General features: G+C 46.0%; 1 protein-coding gene across 1 annotated transcript; it reads right to left on the reverse strand.

The window, feature by feature from the left end:
* Positions 1-353: 353 nt before the first annotated feature.
* Positions 354-3,986, reverse strand: GJD4 (gap junction protein delta 4). The gene is made up of 2 exons (XM_010389415.2): positions 3,687-3,986; positions 354-1,716 (listed from the first exon to the last, which is right to left on the reverse strand). Exons 1-2 carry the CDS (start codon positions 3,748-3,750, stop codon positions 668-670), a joined length of 1,113 nt encoding a protein of 370 aa, XP_010387717.1. The 5' UTR covers positions 3,751-3,986; the 3' UTR covers positions 354-667.
* Between the last annotated feature and the right edge of the window lie 20,948 nt (positions 3,987-24,934).

Here is a 24,934-nt window from a genome sequence, read left to right on the forward strand (position 1 = left end):
ACTAACGGAAGAAAACATGCCTTACATGAAACACATGGCACAGAATTTGATAACAGAACCGGGAGAGTGTGGCCGACAGAACCATCTCACCATTATCAGAAAGCCAACTCCAGTTCATCGCTTTAGTTTTGCTGGGACATTGAATGTCATGTGCTTTTTTAAAAAAATAAAAAAGTGTTATCTAAATTAAATCCGTACTGAGAATATATCTCCTGTGGTGTCCGTGTGTCCCCAGGTCAGCTCGCCCTTCTGCCAGGTGCCAAAGTGAGTGTGCATCAGCACAGGCATTCCTGTGTGCGAAGGACAGCTGGGCTCTCTCAGCTCTGCATTGTGTTTTTTTTTTTTTTTTTTTTGACAGGGTCTCACTGTGTTGCCCAGGCTGCAGTGCAGTGCCATGCCATGATCTTGGCTCACTGCAGCCTCAATCTCCCAGGCTCAAATGATCCTCCCACCTCAGCCCTCCAAGTAACCGGGACTACAGGCGGGAGCCACTGTGCCCAGCTAATTTTTAGATATTTTGTAGAGACAAGGGTCTCACTATGTTGCCCAGGCTGGTCTCAAACTCCTGGGCAAGGAGATACATTCTCAAGCGATCCTGCTGCTTGGGCCTCCCAAAGTGTTGGGATTACAGGCGTGAGCCCCGGGGCATGGCCAGGTGCTGTTTTTTTCACACCCACTCAGACTTCCTGGCTCTCAGGTGGGGAGCACCGAGGGAGCTGGCAGGCGGGTCAGGGGGCTGCAGGCGGCTGCAGGAAGGGTGAGCGGCTAGGTGGCTGGGAGCTGCTGAGGGCTGCTCCTCGGATCCTGAGCCCCTCGGGTCCTGGGCGGCCTCTCGGTAGGGCCTGCCCCGGGGCTGCCTGCCCAACTTTTCGCTGGCGGAGGATGTCACCTCACTCTCATCCTCATCCGGAATCTTCGTGTGCCCTGACACCCTGGAGGTACCCCTGGGGCTGCCGGCCCCCTCCCCTCCGGCGCGTGCACCCGGGGGTGCAGGCGCCCCCTCTTGCTCCCGCCCACCCTCCTTGTCCGTCGGGTGTCCCTCGGGGTGGCCAGGGGCTCCGCTCTGCTTCCGGATGGAGGGGCTCGTCGGGGGTCCGGGCCTTCTGCGCATCCGCCGCCGCAGGCTGCAGACCAGGTCCGCGAGGCCCAGCAGGAAAGACAGTGCGCTGACCGCCCAGAGGAACAGCATCAGCAGGGACTTCTCCGTGGGCCGCGACACGTAACAGTCCACCACGCCCGTGCACGGAGGACGCGTGCAAGGGAACTTATTTGGGGCCAGGAACCCAAAGAGAAGGTAGTGCAAGGCCCCGAAGGCTGCCTCCAGCAGGATCCGGAGAAGGAGGTGGATGATGTAGCCGGCCGAGAAGTCGGGCACCTCGAGGCCGCCGCGCTGCCTGCAGGACCCCGGGCAGCGTCTCTGCCCGGAGGCCGTGTCCCGGGGTTCGGGGCAGCGGCGGGGGCCCAGCGCGGCTAGCGTGGCTCCTCGGTGCAGGACATAGACGCTGAAGACAGCGGAGGGGAGGAGGACGCACACGCCCTGGATCAGCCAGAATCGCAGGTGAGACACAGGGGAGAAGACGTCATAGCAAACGTTGGCGCATCCCGGCTGCAGCGTGTTGCAGACAAATCTCTCCTGCTCGTCCTGGTAGACCGGGCGCCCAGCCAAGACGATCACCAGCATCCGCAGCAGCATCGTGAGGACGAACCAGAGCTTTCCTGGAAGAGAGGAAGCAGGCATGGCCTCATCACCCCCGAATACACTGCCCTGAACAACAGTTTTAAAGTTTCTACAGGGGCTGAAATTGGGGAACTGAGACGTCAATAAGCATGTCTTTAGTTTTCTGTTTGTTTGTTTGTTTGTTTGTTGTACATAGGGTCGTGCTATGTTGCCCAGGCTGGTCTTGAACTCCTGACCTCAAGTGCTCCTGCCGCCTTGGCTTCCTAAGTAGCTGGGATTGCAGGCATGAGCCACCACACCTGTCAGCTTGTCTTTACTCACAGCAAGAGTATCAGGTAGTTCATTTGACAAGTATTTATTGAGCAGTGAACATCCTTGTTTGTAAGATGCTTCAAGATGAGCAGATTTTTTAAAAGCATTATATTAAAAGTGTTTTAATCTGTCTGCTAATTCAGACTTTTGGTAATGTCTCCTGGACTGACAGGCCCAGAAAGAAAGTGTGGCTGAGCAAATTAATGATGTAAATAAGATTTAAATTTTCTTCTTAGGAGAATAAGCCTTTTAAAAGAGGTTGGCATATTTCTGTAACTGTGTATAGCCAATTTGAGCTGCTGATTTCAGTAAATCTTCTTACTTATGACAACAGTCCAGGGATCTCTATTCAATCACAGGGCTTGTATTTAATGTTAGTCTATGGCCTTTGAAATTGAATTTCTTAATGAACAGTCCATTGTTCAGATTTTTTAATCATTCAGAATTCCTCTTCCCCTTTTCCAGTTATTAAGAATGAATGAGGCTTGTCCTTCTTCAATGTATGGTGACTGAATGACACCAAGCTAGGAAACCAAAATAACTGTCAAGCCCTATTTTCATGGCACCGACCAACTGTTTAGAAACATGTTTAAAACTCAGCCAAAATAACTTGTGAATATTGTGTTTTGTGATGAGAGAAGCATCGCCTGACATCAGAAAAACAAAACAAAACAAAAATAAATAAATAAAGACAGTCAAACAAAGAATAATATCACTACGTGATGAGTCATTGAATTGAACTTTTAACATCAAGTTGATCTTGTCTAAATCTACAAAACAATGAGCCGGGAAAGTATCAACCGCATCTCTGGCATATATTCATCCTTTTCTGACCCCCATACCTCTCTGAAAATGTGAGTCATCTACATTAAACAAAAATCTGTTATTCTCTTTGTTAAAAAAAATAACTAAACTAAACTTGGGATTTGGTTTAAAGTGCACAAGAGAAATGGCTACTCCTTAAAAATTAAGCTTCCAGGCCAGGCATGGTAACTCACGCCTGTAATCCCAGCACTTTGGGAAGCCGAGGCGGGTGGATCACAAGGTCAGGAGATCGAGACCATCCTGGCTAACACGGTGAAACCCCATCTCTACCAAAAGCACACAAAAAATTAGCCAGGCGTGGTGGCATGTGCTTGTAGTCCCAGCTACTCGGAAGGCTGAGGCAGGAGAATCACTTGAACCAGGGAGGCAGAGGTTGCAGTGAGCCGAGATCACACCACTGCACTCCAGCCTGGGTGACAGAGTAACACTCTGTCTCCAAAATCAACAACAAAACAAATTAAGCTTCCAGGATAAAACCTAAAGGCATCACTTTCTCATTAACACTTGCTGTTCTGTTCCTTTTTCTGGTAACGTAGCCACACCAGGGTTGCACACAAATACCCCTCCACCTGCTTCAGTCTTCGGAGTCAGCACCCCAGTGTCAGCACAGGAGGGCCTGTGAGAGAACAGTGTCACACGCAAGACCCTTACATGACAGAGGAACCGCGGCACCATTCAAAGAAACTAGAAGCCTCAGCTCTCTTTCCTCCAGAAAGGCACAGCCCTTTGTTTTGGGAGTGGGTGAACTTTCAGCTCGGTGCCCGCACACTGACAATGAGGAAATACCTGGAACCTTTAAGAAGGACTCAATTCCACCATGGCAATGGAAACAAAAACTGCGCGGGAGTTTGGAGATAGTCCCAATACTCACCCACCATGGTCACGTTGCAATTTAGTGTGATGATGAGAAACCCTAGCAAGTCCATGCCTTCCATGCTTCCAGAATGTCACAGGCTCCAGGCTGCAGGAGACACTGGAGGGCTGTGTTCTCCAAGGAGGTGGAAAAATCCTTTCCTGGATAAATGTCCTTTAATTACAAAAGACTTAAAGGTGTGAGCTGGAGATAAGAAAGCAAAGGTTTGAGCCAGGAGTAGGAGATGGGTTTTTCTGTCTCCAAGTTGAGACGGCCCTAAGCCTCTGAGGCAAAACATTCCTGACAACTGCAGTGACCAGCAGAGCAAGCAGCAGTCATCTCTTATTGTGGGCTATTCTTACCCGCCTGGGATATTCCAGGCCTGTGGCAGCGCTCATATGTCCCCATCAGGACAGCCAGATGCTTCAGGATATAATAGCAGCAACTACTTTTAACCCAAGAAAGAAAAACTTCTGCTAACTAGTCAAGTAAATTTCTCTATTAAAAAGGCATTTGCTTCTTGAAAACATTTCCACAACCACTTAACTTGTGCAAGAAGCCCTTAAAGTGTTCATGTTTTATCTTAAAGAAGTGTTCATGTTTTGTCTTCTCAATCAAGCATGAATCGCCATGCCACCATCACACGAACCCACAAGGATCTCACCCTTATTCTGAATTCCTGTATCATGGGTGCAGGCAGAAATCTATATCTCAGTCGGGTGTCCCAACTTTAGACCGTGACTTGGTTATTCTCCTACTGCTTCCTGTGCAGTGAGTGACAGCTCTTCCCTTAGAGACAAAAGCCTGGGTGCAAAGCCGAGGGCAGCCCCCAACTCACTGGGGAAGTCACTGGATCCTTCCAGATAGTCTCATCTTGCAATAAGGAGAATCATGCCATTCCACTTGGCATTTGTGGGAGGTTTCTGTGAAATGATGGCATAGAATAAGAGCAACTGGTGTGAAGTGGGTGTATGACAGCCCATATCCATGGTGTTTCAATCCCTCACTGGCCCCTACGACCTTCACAGATTACATCTTCCCTTTGTATCGCCCAGCCCCATCTAGCCTGGAGCTGTTCCCATTGAATCTACTTAATAAATGTCTGTTAAATTTGTCATGAAATATCATGGTCTGGACCTGCTGACATCAATCACAGTTGCATCAAAATCCTATCGCCGCAGCCACCTTCATATCTGGGAAGAACCCATCCTGCAGGGTTGGGGAGCTATGATCAGGGTGGAAACTGTAAACTTGAAAAGGAATGATTTCAATTTTCCATGAAAGCTATTCTTTATATCCCCATCTTTTCTTCATTTCTGATCTATTCTTGACTTTAGTAATATCCCTAGAAAGATTCCCAGAAGAGTGCAACAAAGCTACTTTCATCTTTACTCCCATGACACGCTCCCATCCACGGAAAACGTTTTGACCCCCTTGAAAGGAACAGTGGTTTTGCTATATTTTAGTCAAATGCTTCGACATGAGCAATGAAATTGGAGAAATTGTAGTTAAGTAAAAATATTGAAATAGTCACAGGGTGTATAAAACACAGGAGAATTTGTCTCCTAATAGACTGCTTATGGTATTGGCTTTTTAAAAAAAATGAAATATCAGGAAAGCAATTACTGAATTTGCTGTGTGACAGAAATAGCCTGTCCCAAATGCAGAATAAATTAGCACTGCGTGACCATGAGCAAATCACTGGAGCTCTTCATGCTTCGGTTTTCTCATCAGTGAAGCAGGAAAAAAGAATGTGTTCTTCACCCACTCACAGTGACTGTGATATGCAAAATGGGACCAGAGATGTGAAAATGATTTTGAAATGTAAAGAATGACCCAGTGTCAGTGACAGGTGCATCTCAGGGTCAGCTCCTCTGATCCCACCTTCAGGGCATCTTCTGAGCAGCCCATGTCCACCCACCTCCCTTCTCATCATGGTCACCTTTGCTCTTCCTCCTTGAAGTCTACCCCATCCCCATTCCTTGTCTTTTTTCTCTTTCTCCTTTTTTCCTTTCTCCTACTAGGTGACATTTTGCTTTACTTGGAAATCCTAACTCTGGCCAGGCCCAGTGGTTCACACCTGTAAATTCCAGCACTTTGGGAGGCCGAGGCGGGTGGATCACCTGAGGTCAGGAGTTCGAGACAAGCCTGGCCAACATGGTGAAACCCCATCTGTACTAAAAATACAAAAATTAGCCAGACATGGTGGCAGGCACCTGTAGTCCCTGCTACTTGGAAGGCTGAGGCAGGAGAATCACTTGAACCCAGGAGGTGGAAGTTGCAGTGAGCCCAGATCACGCCACTGCACTCCAGCCTGGGCGACAGAGTGAGACTCCGTCTCAAAAAAGAAAAGAAATCCTAACTCCAATGGCTACCTGAAGCTAGCTGGAGGTAAGGGAAGCAGAGAAGGTGGAGGTGTCTGGGCATCAACTCCTGACTGTCTCTGTAAGAGCATCCCAGTGCCGATGGGGAGGTTTCTGTATGTGTATGTGGAGTAGAGAGAAGATGTGGGGAGTACTGTGTTCAACCCATGGCCAAAGAAACCAGCTGGGAGTCAGGGGCTGAAGTGTACAAGATGCCAAAGTGGAAGAGTTCACTAAATGCAGGTGGTCAGCACGGGCCCTGTGGCTCACATCTGTAATCCCAGCACTTTGAGAGGCCGAGGATGGAGGATCACTTGAGGCCAGAAGTTCAACACCCGCCTGGGCAACATAGAGAGTCTCATCTCTACAAAAATGTCTTTAAATTAATCAATGTTGGCATGCTTGTAATCCCGGCTACTCAGGAGGCTGAGGTGGGAGGATCAGTTGAGCCCAGGAGGTCGAGGCTGCAGTGAGCCATGATCATGCCACTGCACTCCACCTTGGGCCTCAAAGCAAGTCCCTGTATCTAGAAAAAAAGAAAAAAAAAGTGTTAGCAAAAAGGAAAGATAACAATAGTGCTACGTGGCACTCAGCCTTGGCCTCACCTCTCTCTAGTGTAGTGACTTTGGCAAATTGTTTAGCCCTCAGTTTTACCATCTATAAACTGGGGTAATAATACTAAGCATACAGGGTTGAGAATTAGGGTTCATTTAAATAAGGTTCTAGCACGTTATCTGCCCAGTGAGAAGCTTTCAAAATATGATGAGTTCAGTCAGTTCTCATTATTCATAGTAGCTATGTTTTATAAAGTTACCACCAACACTGCAATAGTGAATACTAGGAGCTCCTTGGGGAAATACACGGTTAGATGACAACACTTTCACCAACCAGTTAACACATTGCCTTATTTTATGTGTGTTTCTGTTCAAGTACACCTTATTTAATATATATTAAATATATACTAACCCACTCACATTAAATCATGGCCCACAGCACTATCACTCACATCTGAATGAAACCCATCTAACACATATACTTTCTCTGCAAGCCCTGGCACAGCCCTCCTGCACTCAGAAGAACCAGTCAGCACTCATGCAGCACTATGCTTGGGACCATTTTATTTTATTATTTAAAGAAAAAATTTAGAGACAGGGTCTCGCTCTGTCACCCAAGCTGGAGTAGGGTGACATGATCATAGCTCACTGTAGCCTGGAACTCCTGGGCTCAAGCCATCCTCCGGCCTCAGCCTCCTGAGTAGCTGGGACTGCAAGGTGGTACCACCAGGCCTGGCTAATTTTTTAGTTTTTTGTAGAGATGGGGGTCTTGCTACATTGCCCAGTCTGGTCTCGAACTCCTGGCCTTAGGCAGTCCTCCTGTCTCAGCTTCCCAAAGTGCTGAGACTATAGGTGTTCACCACTAACTCCATTGGGGACCACTTTAAATGGCAAAATCACCAACCAAAAGCACAAAAATGCAAAAAACATGGCACTAACGAGACCTTGGGAGAAAGTACTCGTTGGCATTGTGAGAGCAGAAGCAAGAAGGCAGGGCAGCCGCTGCTTCCACCCCAGCTAATAGCACATGTGTCGGACAACACACATTTCCCACCGCTCTGTGTGTGTCCACAAATGGCAGATAAAGTCTTATGAGTATTGGTTTTGGGATTATGAATAAATTTTAGCAAGTAGATGAACTTGCAAATAAGAAATCTATGAATATGAGGACTGACTGCACTTAATAGAAGGATCAACTAGTGAGAAGAGTAGCTGAGTCCCAGGAAGAGCTAATTCAGAAGAGAAATGAATCCCTGGGAATTCCAGGGACTCGGAGTCACAAAAACTGCAGGAGGATCCAGGCTCCAGACCCCACCCTCTTACTCCTGCTTCAGTGAGAACACCTCCACTGCCGTCTGTGTTGTCTTTTATGCTTTGGCCAAGACTCCCCTTGGATAAAGGATTCTACATCTAAAAAGAAACGTTGGAAAAGAGATAGTCTATGTGAGAATTATTATGAGAAGCAGCTTGATATCAAGGTTAAGGACACGGGCTCTGCAGTCTGACTACCTGGATTAAAACTCTAGCTTCTTGACTGTATGATTGTGGGGGAGTCACTTAACTCAGTGTCTTCACTGTAGAATCACAATTCTCTGCCCCCTAAAATGGTGGCGAGGAATACATGGGAAAATGCCTAAAGCCTAGAGAATGGTGCCCCACCAATAATATGAACCCAATCACTGGCTTTTCATTTTTATTACCTGCCAAGAATGATGTACCAGTGAAGATGCAGGAGGCTTGGAGTGGCTTTTTCTTAACAGTGGGTGCTCCAGGGCTGGTGGGAAAAGAGCTCCCAAGGAAATAGAGTTCATTTTCTGGAGGGCTAGGAAATGATGGTATCTGTTTTGTTTTGCTGTGTGTGTGTGTGTGTGTGTGTGTGTGTGTGTGTGTGTGTAAGGAATCATTTATCTGATTTGAGAAATGTATGTTTGGGTTGTTATCAAGATGTAAATGACTTTTCCAGGACTGTAGACAGAAAGCAAATATTTACCAGTGGCACCAACACAACAGTTTAATCATGCCTACAGTTGCATCTCATCTGCATATGCAAATCTACCCCCAAAAATAGATTGTACTGCTTTCTTGTCAATCTAGTTTCCCACTGGCACAGGTACTGTAGGGTGAACCAGGTCAGTGCTGTCCCACCCCAGCCACACCCACAGACTCCCCCTCACAAGACTTAGAGCTAAAAATTAACCACTGGTACAAGGAAGAAATTTTCTATTTTCTTTAGCTGAGCCTTTTCCTGCTCTTAAAGTCCCCAAGACTGTCGTTCTTAGACCGCATTTTCACCTCCATTTCAACTCAACTGCACAGCTCCCCAGTGTCTTCTCTCTACCAAGACAGCATTCACAGTGCCCCTTGGACTTTCTTTTTGAGACAGTTGGGCTGGTTCTTCTATGCAGAGAGGCATAGCTTCTCTCCCAAGGGAGCAAAAGAACTTCCAAGCACTGTTCCCACCTCCAATAGTCTTAGGTAAGATCTTCCAAGAGACACTGAACAGGCACAGATTCATTCTCTCAATCATACCAAAATGATGCCTCCTCCCCAAGCCACAGGAGGGCATGCTGACCAAAGAAGATCCCAGAGGAAAGTGCTGAACTAAACAACTGCCTATCAGATGCAAGCAGGTCAGATGAGGCTGCCGGTTAATAGACATCTCACTTGTGAGATGTGCATCAATGTGCTAAATCACATTCCCCAAGGCAGCAAAGATGGGCCCCAGTGGGGAATGCACAGACCCCTAAAATTCCACTTTCCACAGACTCGCAGACTCAGGCATCTTTGGAAATGGAAGTCACCTTAAAACCTACTTAATCACCTTCCCAACTTTCAGGTGAAATTAAGATGTGGCCAAGACCATCCAGCCTCAGTACAGAGCTTAAATGATATTTGTTATCCCTGCCTTTTGATTTGTAATACATCAAAAGCACACAAAAAAATTCAACTGTCCTGAATGTTAAAAAATACCGTTATCTGGATAGCCCAATGTTAGCCCTTCAAGTGTTTGAAATTGTATTATTTTAACTTTTCCATGGAAATCTTTCTAAGGCATCCTTCAGAAACTGAGCAGAGGCCGGGTGCGGTGGCTCACACTTTCAATCCCAGCACTTTTGGAAGCCGAGGCAGGTGTATTCCTTGAGCCCAGGAGCTCTCGACCAGCCTGACCAACATGGAGAAACCTCATCTCTACTGAAAATAGTAAAATTAGCCAGGCGTGGTTGTGTATGCCTGTAGTCCCGCCTACCTGGGAGGCTGAGATAGGAGGATCGCTTGAGCCTGGGAGGCAGAGGTTGCAGTGAGCTGAGATCACACCAGGTCACTGCAGTCCAGCCTGGGCCACAGAAGGAGACCCTGTCTCCAAAAAAAAGAAAGAAATAAAGAAAAAGAAAAAAGAAGAAAGAAAGAGAGAAAGAGAGAAAGAAGGAAGGAAGGAAGGAAGGAAGGAAGGAAGGAAGGAAGGAAGGAAGGAAGGAAGGAAGGAAGGAAGGAAGGAAGAAAGAAAGAAAGAAAGAAAGAAAGAAAGAAAGAAAGAAAGAAAGAAAGAAAGAAAGAAAGAAAAGAAAGAAAGAAAAGAAAGAAAGAAGAGAGAGAGAAAGAAAACAGAGGGATTTAATAAGGAAGGACAGGACAAAGGAGGAAGGAATTAAGGAAAATGACAGGAGACCCTAGGACGTACTTAACATAATTAATTACCTTACTTACCGCTTCTTAATTACTTACTTTACGCAAATTCGTATCATCCTTACTAATTCTTAAGCAGGAATTACTTCTTCAATTCCTTCTACTCCTTCATTCACTTCACTTCCTTTACTTCCCATTACATTACAGTCAAGGAAAAACTAAACACAATTATTCAGCAAAGTTCTACAGGCAGGAAGAGGACAAAGGCACCCAGCTGCCACTGGAGAATTGGGTTTTCTTTGTGAGAAAAGCAAAGGACTTCATCATTAGCTTCCTTTTTGCTCACAGGTCCTGAGCAATATGTCAGCAATACAGCTGCAATCAAATCCAACACATGCTCTCACCATCCAGGCAGGAAGGACTCATCTTCTTCCTTGTCATTGTTTCTACCAATGCCCTTTGACTTACTGATGCCTTTTAAAACATTACCAATAGTGTCAAGAACACAGTAGCATAAATGTTCCCTGAGCACCTTCTGCGTCTTCAGCACTGTTCTTGGCACTAGAGAAATGGCAGAGAATGAAGTATAAAAATTCCTGCCCTCACTGAACTTACATCCTAGTGTGAAGAACTGACAAAGAACAAGATAAATATCTTCAGCAAAATTGACTGTTAGTCAGTAATAAGATCTAAGGAGGGTAGTGGATGCCACGGTTTAATTGGGTAGCCAGTGTCCTAAGCAGAACACATTTGAGTAAAGACAGAAGCTGGTGAAGAGGCAGTCACGTAGACGTTATGACCAGGAGCCCTCCCTGATTAATTCCTGCTCTGTTTTCTAATTCACTTGAATCAGTGGCTGCGTGGCACATTTTGAAAATTACTAAAATGTCCTAAAATTCTGTATAGTGTATGCACATGGACCAAGTCACCTCCTGTAGCCTGTCTGTAACTCCTGTCACCTGTCCCTCGCAGGCTAAAATGACACTACCCAGCAGGGACCTGGTGGAAGCATTCCCAGGCGTCGTTTTCTCTTGAACACACAGGTGTCCAGCAGGGGTCTCTGCACTGGCCACAAACACACCCGTTCCTTTCATAGATGGGAATTTTCATTTTTAGAGTCAAATCAATGAAAAATTACTCATCAAGCAATCACTGGTAGTCAAAGAAGTAATTAGGAGGAAAACAGCACAAAGTTCAAGGGTAGAGGACCTGGGTTCAGTTCTGGTTCCGATCACTGACCAGTGTTTGACCTTGAGCAAATATTAGGTTGGCACAGAAGTAATTGCGCTTTTTGCCATTAATCATGATGCTGCCCAGGCTGGTCTTGAACTCATGGCCTCAAATGATCCTCCTGCTTCAGTCTCCCAAAGCATTGAGATTCCAGGTATGAGCCACCTCGCCCGGCCACAGGTTCTCTCTCTAGGTGAGTGACACCAAGATCCATGTCACCCAAGCAGAAAACCAGTACTTGATCTGCTTGAAATATATTTTAAAATTTCACTGCTTAAAGCTCTTCAGTGGCTCCCCACTGATCGTGCCAAACAGAGCTTGCCTGGCCCTACAAGCCCTGGAGTCCGCTTGCCTCTTGGCCTCACCCTTTGCCCCCCCAACCCTGCAATGGCACTGACCTTCTTGCCTAGCCTCTGATCTCTGCTGCCTCTGAGACCTGCCATAGCCCTTTCCCCTCTCTGACTGGCTCCTAGGGATTTCTGTCTCCTTTTCCTTTGCCCAAGACTGGGTTTTGGTGCTCATTATGAAAAGAAGCACCTCTTGCGGTGCTCATTATGACAAGAAGCATGTGCACTGTCAGAGCAATGCCTGCCCTGCCCAGCCTCTCTGTCCTGCCACCCCCAGTCCAAGACCATGTGAGGCTCTAGTCCTCCTCCCTGGCCAAGATCTGCCTTTGCACTCACTGTCCCTCAGCTGGAAGTCAGCTCCACTTCATCAAGAGTAGAGAGAATATGCAGGGAAGACATGGGGCCCGTCTCAGTCACCCACGGATCCTGAATCTTTTTCACTCAGTTGTGAAACAGAGATAATTAAAGCTCCTATTTCTCAGGGTTGTAAGAGAATGAAATGAACTGACAAGTGTAAACTGCCCAGCGCAGCAGAAACATCCGAGAAATAGTAGGAAGAATTCGGTTTGCTTTGCTTCTTCTTTCTTTCTTTTTTTTCTTTTTTTTTGACGGAGTCTCACTCTGTCGACCAGGCTGGAGTGCAGTGGCACGATCTTGGCTCACTGCAACCTCCACCTCCCGGGTTCAAGCAATTCTACTGCCTCAGCGTCCCGAGTAACTGGGACTACAGGCGCACACCACCACGCCTAGCTATTTTTTTTTATTTTTAGTAGAGATAGGGTTTCACTATGTTGGTCAGGATGGTCTCGATCTCTTGACCTCGTAATCCACCCACCTCGGCCTCCCAAAGTGCTGGGATTACAGGTGTGAGCCACTGCACCCGGCTTTCTTCTTGTCTTTCATACTTCTTTCACGTGGTCCACTTTTTGCGTACAGGGATGGCCTTTTTTGGCATGGCCAACAAACTGGAGTGGTTCTTTCTCGTTGCTCAGTGAATGAAGCAGTCACAACACACCAGAAGCTATTTCTCACGTCTCGACTCGACATTCCCTGACTCGACGCTCCCTGACTCGACGTTCCCTGACTCGACGTTCCCTGACTCGACGTTCCCTGGGATGGGATGTTCACCGCCAACCATTCCATCCAGACATCTCTGTGCCCACAGCCCTTTCCAAAGCCCAGGGCTCCCAATGGCCAGACATTTGTCCAAATCTTCATTATCAGCAAGAGTGTGTTGCACTATTTCTCTGCTGGAACAGATTCCATGACCCGCTGAGGCCTTCCAAGAGCACAGCTCCCCAGCAATCAGTGGCAGCACCCCTGAATGGAGGGGGCTTGTCCCATGAGTGCTGACACCCACCGGCAATGCACTGCCAGCTGGAGTTCGCCTGTGCTTTGCAACCAGCGTTTCACAAATGGCAGCACTGCATGTTTGCAGGGAGATCCTCTCTGCTTGGAAGCAGTGCAGGCTTTGCTTTTGCAAAATTTTAAATTATCTTTTTTTTTTCTCTTTGCTGTATATACCATTAAAGAAGTTAATCTTTTTAAATTGACACATGATAATTGTACATAGTTATGGGTACCGTGTGATGTTCCAATACATGTATAGCCTGTGTAATGATCAAACTGGGATAATTAGCATATCCATCATCTCAAATAGTTATCATTTCTCTGTGACAGGAACATTCAAAATCCTCTTCTCGAGCTATTTTGAAATATAGAACACATTATTGTTAACTATGTCACCCCACTATGCAACTGCACACCAGGACTTAAGAAAGCTTTCTTCTTACATTCTTTTTTTCTAAGTAGTAAAAGTAGACGGAGGAGGCCGGGGCCGGTGGCTCACACCTGTAATCCCAGCACTTTGGGAGGCAGAGGCAGGCAGATCACCTGAGGTCAGGAGTTCGAGACCAGCCTGGCCAACATGGTGAAACCCCGTCTCTATGAAAAATATGAAAATTAGCTGGGCATGGTGGTGCCCACCTGTAATCCCAGCTACTTGGGAGGCTGAGGCAGGAGAATCATCTGAACCTGGGAGGTGGAGGTTGCAGTGAGCCAACATCATGCCACTGCGCTCCAACCTGGGTGACAGAGTGAGAGTCCATCTCAAAAAAAAAAAAAAAAAAAAAATGTAGATGATCGTTTTCTTTCCCTTCTGGATAACAGACAGGCAGCTTAGGGACCCTGGGTAGGACCTCCTGCCTCAACACACCTATGCCTCTTGTCTAACATCAAATATTAAATTCTTGAGGTCCTCTGGCTTTTAAGGGTGATAAAAATGAAAATCTCTCTGGGAGAGGCAACTCACTATGTCTTATCAGTCATCTTCACTATAGTGTGAGTTAGAAACACCGCTGCTGGAAGCAGGCCTTTCTGTGAAGGTAAGGGCCTGGGATGGGGAAGGGAGCCAATGGAATGTCATGGATACTTTCCCATGCTGCAGAGCTCCAGCATCACACAGAGCAAGGCCAAATTCAGGATTAGTGAGTCCTCATATCGACCTCCTGTTCATTTTTATGTTTTAGACAATAACTGAAAGAAGGAAGGAAAGAGAAAGAAAGAGGAAGGAAGGAAGGAAGGAAGGAAGGAAGGAAGGAGGGAGGGAGGGAGGGAGGGAGGGAGGGAGGGAGGGAAGGAAGGAAGGAAACAGGGAGGGAGGAAGGGAGAAAAGAGAGGAAGGAAGAGAAGAGAGGAAGGGAGGGGAGGGAACAGAGATACAGGCAGCTGTGATCATGGTGACTTCAGCATCAGATGAATGAGTCTTGTTAAGAGAGAGGATCTAGTCCATGTTTTCCCTCTATGTGTTCTCTTTGTTCTCTGCCATGAAATATTAGAAGAGGGAATGAAGGAATTCAATCTATTTTAAAATTCACAACTGTTAGATGCCAACCCTCCAAACATTCACAGGCACTCTTAGGACGATGTTTGTTCCAAATGCGGATATATTCAGAAGGGCCAGACAGTGGTGTCTTGAAGCAGAGGCGACAGCTAATTTATCTCTGAACTAATTGGGACAATTGTTTTGTTTTGTTTTGTTTTGTTTTTTTGGAGACAGGGTCTTCCTCTGCTGCCTATCATCACTCAGGCTGGAGTGAAGTAGCCCAATCACAGCTCACCGCAGCCTCAAGCTCCTGAGCTGAAGCAATCTGCCTGCCTTAGCCTGAGTAGCTGGGACCACAGGCACACACACCACCATGCCTTGCTAGTTTACTTATTTTTGTAGAATAGGGGTCTCACTATGTTACCCAGGCTGGTCATGAACTCCTGGCCTCAAGCGACCCTCCTTCCTTGGCCTCCCAGAGTGTTGGGATTACAGGTGTGAGCCACTGTGCCCAGCTGCACCAGCAATTTGAAAGAGAGGTGATCTCGGGAGGTCTTTTTAATTCGAATTTTCTCTTAAGGAACACAAATGAAAGGAAGGTAGGGAACATTCCATTTTGTTTACTGCAATGCAAGTGGCTACGGCCTGAATCTCCACAGAAGCCAGCAATGCAATTGCCAAGCTCTATTTCCAGATGAAAGCAAAGACAAACAACAAAGCAGGAAAATTAAGTATGAGAAAATTAAGTATGAGTAAATTAAGTATGAGAAAATTAAGTATGAGTAAATTAAGTATGAGAAAATTAAGTATGAGAAAATTAAGTATGAGAAAATTAAGTATGAGTAAATTAAGTATGAGAAAATTAAGTATGAGAAAATTAAGTATGAGTAAATTAAGTATGAGTAAATTAAGTATGAGAAAATTAAGTATGAGAAAATTAAGTATGAGAAAATTAAGTATGAGAAAATTAAGTATGAGTAAAACGGACAAGAGCTTCAAATCAAGTGGGTGAAAGGGTAGATTTGGATCTGGTGGCACCACTGTCATAAGGATCACTTTTATAACCACGAGTGTGATCTGGTTCCCCTGAGAGCCACCAACCCTGGTGGGTGCACATGCACTTCACTTCTGTATTCAATGGGTCAAGGCCACCCATCCAGTGAGGGGAGAAACGGTCTGACATGGATGCTCTCCACCCCATATGCCACAAAAGTGTTGACCTCAGCCTAAAGAGGACCCATTCTGTGAGGCAGCTACAGGAGAAAACGGAAGGAGCCTTTTGCTTTTGCTTTTTTGTTGTTCTGTTTTTCACTTCCCTAAAGGAGGGAATGAGAGTTTATTATTGAGTGTTTCTGAAAAGGAACGAGAGTGTCCTTCAACACACTGAGCATCTGCAGTGTGCCTGACGTGTTGGGACTGCGAACAGGTGAGTAAGACGTAGGCTTTCCTCTGTAGGAGAGGGAGGCAGGTGAGTGTACTTCCAACAGCAAGTATGGTGACCAGCTTCCCAGGTCCCCAGAGGCGGAAGGCATGGCCGCACAACAATCATGAATAGTAAGGTCTACAATAGAGTATGAAGAGAGCAAGAAGGAGACAACTGGGGCTGTTTTCCATCTTGAAGTATTAGCACGTAGCCTTACAAAGGTTGAGGGAGCTGCTTAGTCATCCCTGCTAGTCCAAGTGTCTACATGCCTCCACCCTAGAGTCTGCCGGAACCCATGGAATTGGAAATCTAGTGGAAACTCATTGTTAATGTTACAGAAGACAAGGGAGTAGAGATCGCCTTTGGGGTTCCAGTTAGGCTTGTCCCACAGTGGCCACCCCATTTTCTACCCATATACTCATAGTTATGAGTATACTCACACTATGAAGAATAGTATTTGCATTACACACACATGCCTGTGGGTGAGGTAAGTTATAGAGAAGAAAATAAGTCTCTGTGAGATTTCACAACTGCCTAACACCATACAGGCTGTAGGTGACAAGGCTGGGATTCTATACTAATTGATTTGACTCCGAAGTCCATATTCTTTCCACTTGACACAAAGGTGGAAGTCACTGGGAGATTCAGGGAGGGCTTCATGGAGAAGTTCTCATTGTCAGGAAAGAATAGAAGAGACATATCTTTGAGAAGTTGCTTCTCCTTTCTGGAACAAGCTAAGATCTACAGCAGGTGTGCTGGCAAGCAACTTCAATCTTTCTTGGAAAGAGCTGGCATAAGAAAACTCAACGGATGATTAAATGCAACACAGAGCCCTTCTTGTTAGCTCAGTTTGGGTTTATGGAAAGGCTCTGTTAGGGTAATCCGTTCTAATCCCAACACTACTTCCAGGCAATTTCCTTGGGAAATGGGACTGAATTTTAAAAGATTAAATGTGTGTATTTAAAGCAGATATATAAATGATTTTCACAAGGGGTGGCTCCTCTCTCATCCTAAGTGGGGCTTTGTTGGCTTAACTATAATGGGTGTGAATCACCCTGAACACTAATCCTTTTCCTTTTTCAAGACGTATTCTTCATAACATGAATGCACTCATAGCTCACTACTTGACTGAAGAATGGTAGAGAGTGGGGTGGCAGCTGCGGTATAAGCCTAACTGGAACCCCAAAGGAGACCTCTAGACCCGTGTCTTCTATAATGTTAACAATGAGTCTCCACTAGATTTCCAATTCTGTGGGTTCTGGCGGACCCTAGGAGGGGGCTCATGTAGACACTTGAACATATCAGGGATGACTAAGCAGCTACCTCAAGCTTTGTAAGGCTAAGCACCAATATTTCAAGATGGAAAACAGCCAACAAGAGCTTAATGATTTATTGGATTCGAAAATGGAGAGGCAAACATTTAAGGAAAATACAACATGACACATATCTTTTGATCTTTTAATATCTGTATGTGTGTTTTGTATTTCAACCCTATTTGAGATTCTTAAGACCAACGTCAAATCTGTTAAAGTGTTTTCCTGTCACCTAGGTTAATGCCCAACGATAGTGTACTTAAGAAATCTATGTTGATAAAAATGACCTTGCAAATATCTGTGTCGAATTTTTCTTTTTAATTTAAAACAGTAGATATAGATGTTATTTCCTGATTGGCTGGTTTTATGTATTTTGAAGTTTTGTTGTCAGATGTATACATATTAACATTTGCATGTCTTCTTGGCGAATTGACCTTTTTATCATTATAAAATGTCCCTCTTCATTTCTAGCAATATTTCTTATCCTGAAGTATACTTTTCTGATGTCAATATGATTCTACTCATTATATTTGTTTTCTTTTACACCCTTTATCATATTTAGAATAACTGGTCTAAAGTTCCTCATCTGTAAATTCCATCATCTGGATCTATTTCTGAATCTATTTATACTGATTGATTTCTTTCCTTATTATGAGTCACATTTTCTTGTTTCTTTATCTGTCTAGTTATTTTTATTGGATGCTGGACATTATATGTGTTATGTTGTTGAATGTCTTGATTTTATCTTCCTTTAAACAGTGTTAAATTTTAGTTTGGCAGGCGGTTAAGTTGTTTGTGTATTAGCTTGGTCTTTCTGAGGCTAATTTTAAGCTTTGTTAAAATGGGTCTAACTTAGCCCTACTACCAGGGTTTTATATTTCTTGAGTCTTAACTGAATTTCTCAGGTGTTTAAGAAGATCTCCCAACTGTAGCTGGTCAGAACTTAAATGTCTCCTTGCCCTGTGTGAGACTTAGAATTGTTCAGCTTAAAGCTTCCACCCAAAGCTGTTCACTTCAAGTTCCGTGCTTTGCATGCACAGTTTAATATTCAGCCCAAGACTCAAGAGGACTTCGATGTAGATTTCTGGAGTTCTGCATAGCTTCCTCCTCTCTGGGTCTAGCCGTACATACCTCAACTGTGCCAGCCTCCCTAATATCTGATGTCTGGCTTCTCAACTCAGTGAGACCTCTATGCCCTACCTGGATGCCTCCTGGGTGCCATTCAAAAAGTGCCTCCAGGTAAAAGCTCAAACTATCATAGGACTTACTTCATTTCTTTCCATTCTGTCTGAGAGCATGATCCTTTGCTGCCTGTTTTCAATAGCTAAACATTATTGCTTCCCATATTTTGTCTAGTTTTTTAAGTTATTTATAATGGGAGGTCTACTCCAGTACTATTTATTCTATCTTGGCCATGAGCAGAAACCTCTGCCTGATCATCTGCATCAACCTCGATCCCAGTTTACCTTTACCCTGGGGATGCAGAGATGGAGTAAAATACTTCCTCCCATGAATCTGTAATCTGTCTTTTCTATATGAAGATATGTACTTGCCTTTCTGCAAGTAACCTGAAATAAAATATTCTAGCCAGGCCATGAAAATGATAAAGTCAACCTGGGCATGATCATGTATGGGGCAGACCATGTAGCCTTAGGAAAGAAACAAAAATGAAAAATAAGAGAAAGGAAGAGCTGGAAAACCAAGGAGAAGAGAAGGAAGAAGAAAAAAAATCGCAAAAAGAATAATGCCATGGTCTGAATGTTTATGTGCTCCATAAATCCATATGCTGAAATCCTAACCCCCAAGGTGACGTGATATGAGGAGGTGGGGTCTTTGGGAGGTGATGAGGTCATGAGGGTGGGGCACTTATGAATGGGATTGGTGCCCTTATCAAAGAAGTTCTGGAGAGCTGCCCTGCCTCTTCTACCACGTGAGGACACAGCAGGGAGGTGCTGGTCTAGGAACCATGAAGCACCCTCTCCAGACACTGAATCTGCTGATGCCTTGACCTTGGACTTCCCAGCCTCCAGAACTGTGAGAAGTAAATTTCTGTTGCTTACAAATCACCCAGTTTATGGTATTTATTTAATAGCAGCCTGAATGAACTAGGGCAAAGAACAGACATGGAAAATGAACTAGAATTGTAACTCTCCATGACTTAAGTTTTACAAAAGAATAAGACTCTGCTTCTAGCCCTGTGGCTCTCCAGAAATGCTATGAGCATTGAGACATGGATTAGAAAAAGAAACCAAAATATTTCTGTTTTCATTCATTGCATTTTCTCCCATTTGCAAGGAAAAGGATGCTTATAATAAGAAATTCTTACACTAGTAAGAGTAAAATATTGTTTTTCTCAGTGACAAAGGTTGTTTTGTTCTATTATTTTTTAACCTTGCATGCCATACTGTTTATTACCTCCCACTTTTCAATTATTATTATTGTTATTTTGTTTGGCATGATCTTGCTCTATCACTCAGGCTGGAGTGCCATGGCGCAATCACGGCTCACTGCAGCCCCAATCTCTTGAGCTCAAGCAATCCACTTGCCTCAGCCTCCTGAGTAGCTGGGACCATAGGCACATGCCACTATGCCTGGTTAATTTTTAAAATTTTTGTAGAAATGGGGTCTTACTGTGCTGCCCAGGCTGGTCTCAAACTCCTGAGCTCAAGAAATCCTTCTGCCTCAGCCTCCCAAAGTGCTGAGATTATAGGCGTGAGCTACCACATCCAGCCTGCTTTCTATTTTTCAATAAATAAACTATAAACTTGGGGCTCTCAACCTTTACAGGTGAGGAAATGTCTTAGTAATTCAACACCTAATTCTCCCCCATGCCTGAAATTCCTCTCACAATGCAGGCATTACAGCCCTGTCTCTGTGAGAGACGTCATGAGGCATAGAGGATAACACCCCTCGCCACGTCTTCTGTAATGAGGGTAACGTGTTGTCCATTTCTTTATAAAGAATCCCCTCTCTTCCTTTCAGACTGCAAGTCAAAACTTGATGGCCTCCTGTGATTGTGAAAATATTTTGACTTAACAACTAAAACAAATATAAAGTTCCCAAAGGAAGCAGTGAATTTTGGCACTAGAGTGAAAGTAGGTGTAGAGTGCTGGAGAGTCCAAAGGGTTGAGCCTGTTTCTAAAGCTGGGCTGGGTGCAGTGGCTCACACCTGTAATGCCAACACTGTGGGAAGCTGAGGCTGGAGGATCACTTGAGCCCAGGAGTTTGACAGCAGCCTGTGCAACATGGCAAAGCTCCGCCTCTATGAAAAATACAAATTAAAAAAATTAGCCAGTGTGATGGTGCATGCTTGTCATCCCAGCTACTCAGGAGGCTGAGGTGGGAGGATCACTTGAGCCCAGGAAGTCGAGGCTTCAGTGAGCCATGATCATGCCATCGCATTCCAGCCTGGGTGACAGAGCAAGGCTCTGTCTTAAACAACAAACAAACAAAAACAAAAACAAAATAACAGCAACAATAATAAAAAGTATTCGAGCTGAGCTGATTAGCACAGCTACTGCACTGTAGCTCCATTAGCTTCTGCAGCAAAATGCCTTCCTCTATGCAATTTATGATATCAATAAATAATTGATCCTAAAAGCAACAGGTGTGGAGTTCTTACTTCTATTTCTGACTTCTTACTTAGCTGTTAAAAAACAAAACCCATGCTGTTGCCAGAGTGATCAAAAACAGAAGGTCTTTTTCTGACAAAAGACAGATGGGTTGAAATTAAATGTGCCTTTGTTTATGTCGTTTTAGTTTTGGCTCAAGTTTGTTGTTGTGGTTGTTTTTTAAGCCCTTATTCAATAAAAGCCTTAGCAATGAACTGAAACAGGATGGAAATTGCAGGGCATTTCTACCATTTCTCAGGAACAACCAAACTCTAAAAGCAGTTGCCTCTGTTTCTCTCTCTCTTCTGTTAAATTGGATACTGAGGCAGACCAGGAGCTGGATATCCAAAGTTCTCTCAGAGTACAGCTCTTTCAATATGGCCATTGGGAGCCATTATTTAAGGGAGCAAGGACAGTATATGCATGAGCTTCTGACAGTAACTACACAGATGTGCTTCCTCTCTTTGGAGCTGAGAGGAGAAAAGGACAATTTCGGGCAAGAATTCCTTTCAGTCCCTACAGGAGGTCATTTTCTGTTCCTAAGCTTACAGCTCCATCCACCATTTCCCTCATGTAAGTGGGGGCAGCTCAGAAAGAGTTAACGGCAACTTGGGAAGCTGAAGTAGGAAGATTGCTTGAGCCCAGAGTTCAAGACCAGCCTGGGCAACATAGCAAGACCTCCATCTCTACAAAAAATAGAAAAACAAGTTAGACAGGTGTCGTAGTACATGCCTGTAGTCGTAGCTACTCAGGAGGCTGAGGCAGAGGATTGCTTGAGCTCAGGGGTTCAAGGCTGCAGTGAGCTATGACCATGCCACTGCACTCCAGTCTGGGCAACAGAGGGAGACCTCATCTCTTAGGAAAAAAAAAAAATGTGGTAACACTCACCGATTCTGGACTAGGATGGGGCTGGTAGCAGATACAGGAGCCAATCGAGACCTGTGGGGTGGGGTGTGTTTCCCGATCCACACACTCACAATGAGGATGTGCCCAGAGTCAGGGTAGGCCTGGGCCTCCCGTTGGGTGGAGCCCTAACTAGGAATGGGCCTGTGACCTCACGGAGCCCTGCATGCAGGGCTGCACTGTGCTGGGCCCCATCTTCCTTCATGCGAGCCTTGCCTTCTTTCTGTTCCCTGACCGCCACTCTGAAGTGCAAGCTAGAGACGGGGATAGCTCAGATCACCTTAGCTATAACACCAGCAACTGACAGAGATGGAGAGGGAGGGGTGTTCTCTTCAGATGGAGAGGTACATGCAGAAAGAAAATCACAAGGCTGGCTGGGTGCAGTGGCTCATGCCTGTAATCTCAGCACTTTGGGAGGCCAAGGCAGGTGGATCACCTGAAGTCAGGGGTTCTAGACCAGCCTGGCCAACATGGTGAAACCCCGTCTCTACTGAAAATAGAAAAATTAGTTGGGCCTGGTGGCGGGTACCTATAATCCCAGCTACTCGGGAGGCTAAGGCAGGAGAATTACTTGAACCTGGGAGGTAGAGGTTGCAGTGAGCCTACATCATGCCACTGCACTCCAGCCTGGGCGACAGAGTGAGACTCCATCTCAAAAAAAGAAAGAAAGAAAAAGAAAACCACATGGCCACAGCCACCTAAGTATTTGTAGTCTCAGGGGAGAGAGAGAGAGACAGAGAGCACTCAGACAGTACTGGTTGATTCAGAGAGGACTTCGGAAATCACTGGATCAACTCCTTCAGATATCAAGAGCAAAAATGAAGCTAAGTGCTGTGGGCTGAACATGTCCCCTCAACATCCATCTGTTAACATCCTAACCTCCAGTACCTCAGAACGTGCCTGTATTTGGAGACAGGGCCTTTCAAGAGGTAACGAAGCTAAAATGGGCCCATTAGGGTGAGCCCTAATACAATATGACTGGTGTCCTAAGAAGAAGAGATTAGGACCAGAGAGAGACACCAGGGAGGCGCACGCACAGGGAAGATGCTGTGGGCACCGGGGGAAGCCGCCATCTGCAAGCCAAGGAGAGAGGCCTCGGGAGGGACCAACGGCACCCACACCTTTGTCTCGGCTTTCTGGCCTCCAGGACAGTGAGAGGGTGTTTCTGCTGCAGAAGTCGCCCAGTCTCTGAGGTATTTTGTTCTTGCAGCACTAGCAGAAAGTGAGGGATTTTGCCCAAGATCACAGAAGAATCTGGACTCAGAGCCGCCTCTTCCAGTGCTGTGGTCTTTCCATCTACCCCAGAGCTGACCACACACACACACACACACACACACACACACACACACACATAGGTACACGCAGGAGGCTCACACTTACAGAGGGTGTTTTCTGTATAGTCCTCTTAAGGCACAGGGGCCTCTGAGGGGGGTAATTGTGTGCAATTCAAGCAATACTTACTGTGGCCACAAGAAACCTGACCCTGGACACTCAGAAACAGAACTGGTGGTACAGTGAACACCCTAATTCTGATCTCTTGGGGTACAGGCATTTTACATAGAGGTGTGTCGGGGTGTGTGTGACAGAGAGAGAGAAAGAGGGAGAGGTAGGGAAGGAGGCAAAGCAAGCACACACTATGGGGGAGCCTGAACCCGCGGAGGCTGGGGTAAGCTACAGGCTGTCTCTTCTCTGCCAGCTGTTTCTAGGCTGTTCTAGAGGGCAGGTGCCTTTGCTGTCACCACCAAACACGCCCAGGCTGAGAGCAAATGCTTGTGTGTTCCTGTGGTGCCTGAGAGCTTAGATCAAAAATATTTTTTGAAGGACTTTGCACAATGGAAGAAGAAATAACTCCAGCTTACCTCCAAGCTACTTGGATGCCAACTCCCTAAGTCTTTGGGTGTTCCTCCAATGCAGAACTTCTGTGGGGCGCTCACACCTGTCACATTCAGTCTGAGTTCTCCACACTTCACCCTTCCCTCTGGGCCCTTCATGCAGCATCAGGTCCCAGCTCAGCCTGCCTTGGAGCATTTCCAGCCCAGTTTCATGGGACAGTCATTTCCCTTGAAGTCGGGTTGGCTAATGTATTTCCACTTCTGTAGCTTTTCTCCATACAGTGCCTCCCCTGACTTCATAGTATCACTCACTTGGCTATTTACAGAGTGTATTTTCCACCCTCGAAGACCCACCTGTGTTCCCAAGGGGCAGGGGTGGGTGCTGGGCAGTTCCTGCAGACCACCTTCTGCTCAGCCACTTCCAATCTCTTGTGGCCATTTACTCTTGAGGAAGAGTCAAAATGCAACCTTTCTGAGGTGAGATGCCTTCACAGCATGTCTGCAACCAGTGTGTGTCATCTATGTTTGAGTGTTAAATTTTATTAAGTTGCTAGTTTTAATTGAGTGAGTGGCACATGTGGGCATGGTGCTTGGCATTAGGGATACTACAGGGCCCAGTCTCTGCCCAGGGGGTCTCCATGTGGAATGGGATACAGGAAGGTACCTGCAGGTCAGCAGCACAGCAGGGCGCAGTGTTGGGGTTAGGGCTGCTTCTAAAGGAGAGGTGTGGCAGGCTCTGAAGGGACTCAAGGGTCGCCAGGCCATGATGGGCAGTAAGCAGCATATGCAACACCCCAGAGCTGGGAGTGAAGCTGCAGGGTACCGGGCACTGTCTGAAATGCAGAACAAACAAAGCCCGGGTGGGAACAAGGTGAGGGTGGAAGCAGGGCCCTGTTTGCTCCTGGGACAGTGTGGGTTCTACCTGATGGACAATGGAAAGTCACTGAAGGTCTCCGCTGGAGGTGACACAATCGGATCTGCACTTGAGGAAGACGGCATCACCTGCTGTGAAGAGAAGGAGTGAGAAGGTGGCAGCAGTGGAGACGAGTGCTCCCCAGGCTACCGGAGATGGAACCCAGGGGTTATGAGGAGGCCAAGTCCAGAGCGATGAGTGTGCATGAGGGTGGAGAGAACCTAAGGAGAGGAAGCCTACTGGCCCAGGCACCCGGGCAGATGGGGTCCCTCATTAAGAAGCGACAGGTGTGGGACACAGGGCCGGGGAGAGGGAGGAAGGGTGGCCTT

The sequence above is a fragment of the Rhinopithecus roxellana genome, chromosome 11 (genome assembly GCF_007565055.1).
Source record: "Rhinopithecus roxellana isolate Shanxi Qingling chromosome 11, ASM756505v1, whole genome shotgun sequence".
NCBI classification, from domain to species: Eukaryota; Metazoa; Chordata; class Mammalia; order Primates; family Cercopithecidae; genus Rhinopithecus; species Rhinopithecus roxellana.

Bases quoted from the DNA above. Each gene is read 5' to 3' on its own strand.
- GJD4 (XM_010389415.2), bottom strand. From the start codon at position 3,750: ATGGAAGGCATGGACTTGCTAGGGTTTCTCATCATCACACTAAATTGC. The intron at 1,717-3,686 runs GTGAGTATTGGG...CCTCTCTTCCAG, and splicing joins TTGCAACGTGACCATGGTGG to GAAAGCTCTGGTTCGTCCTC.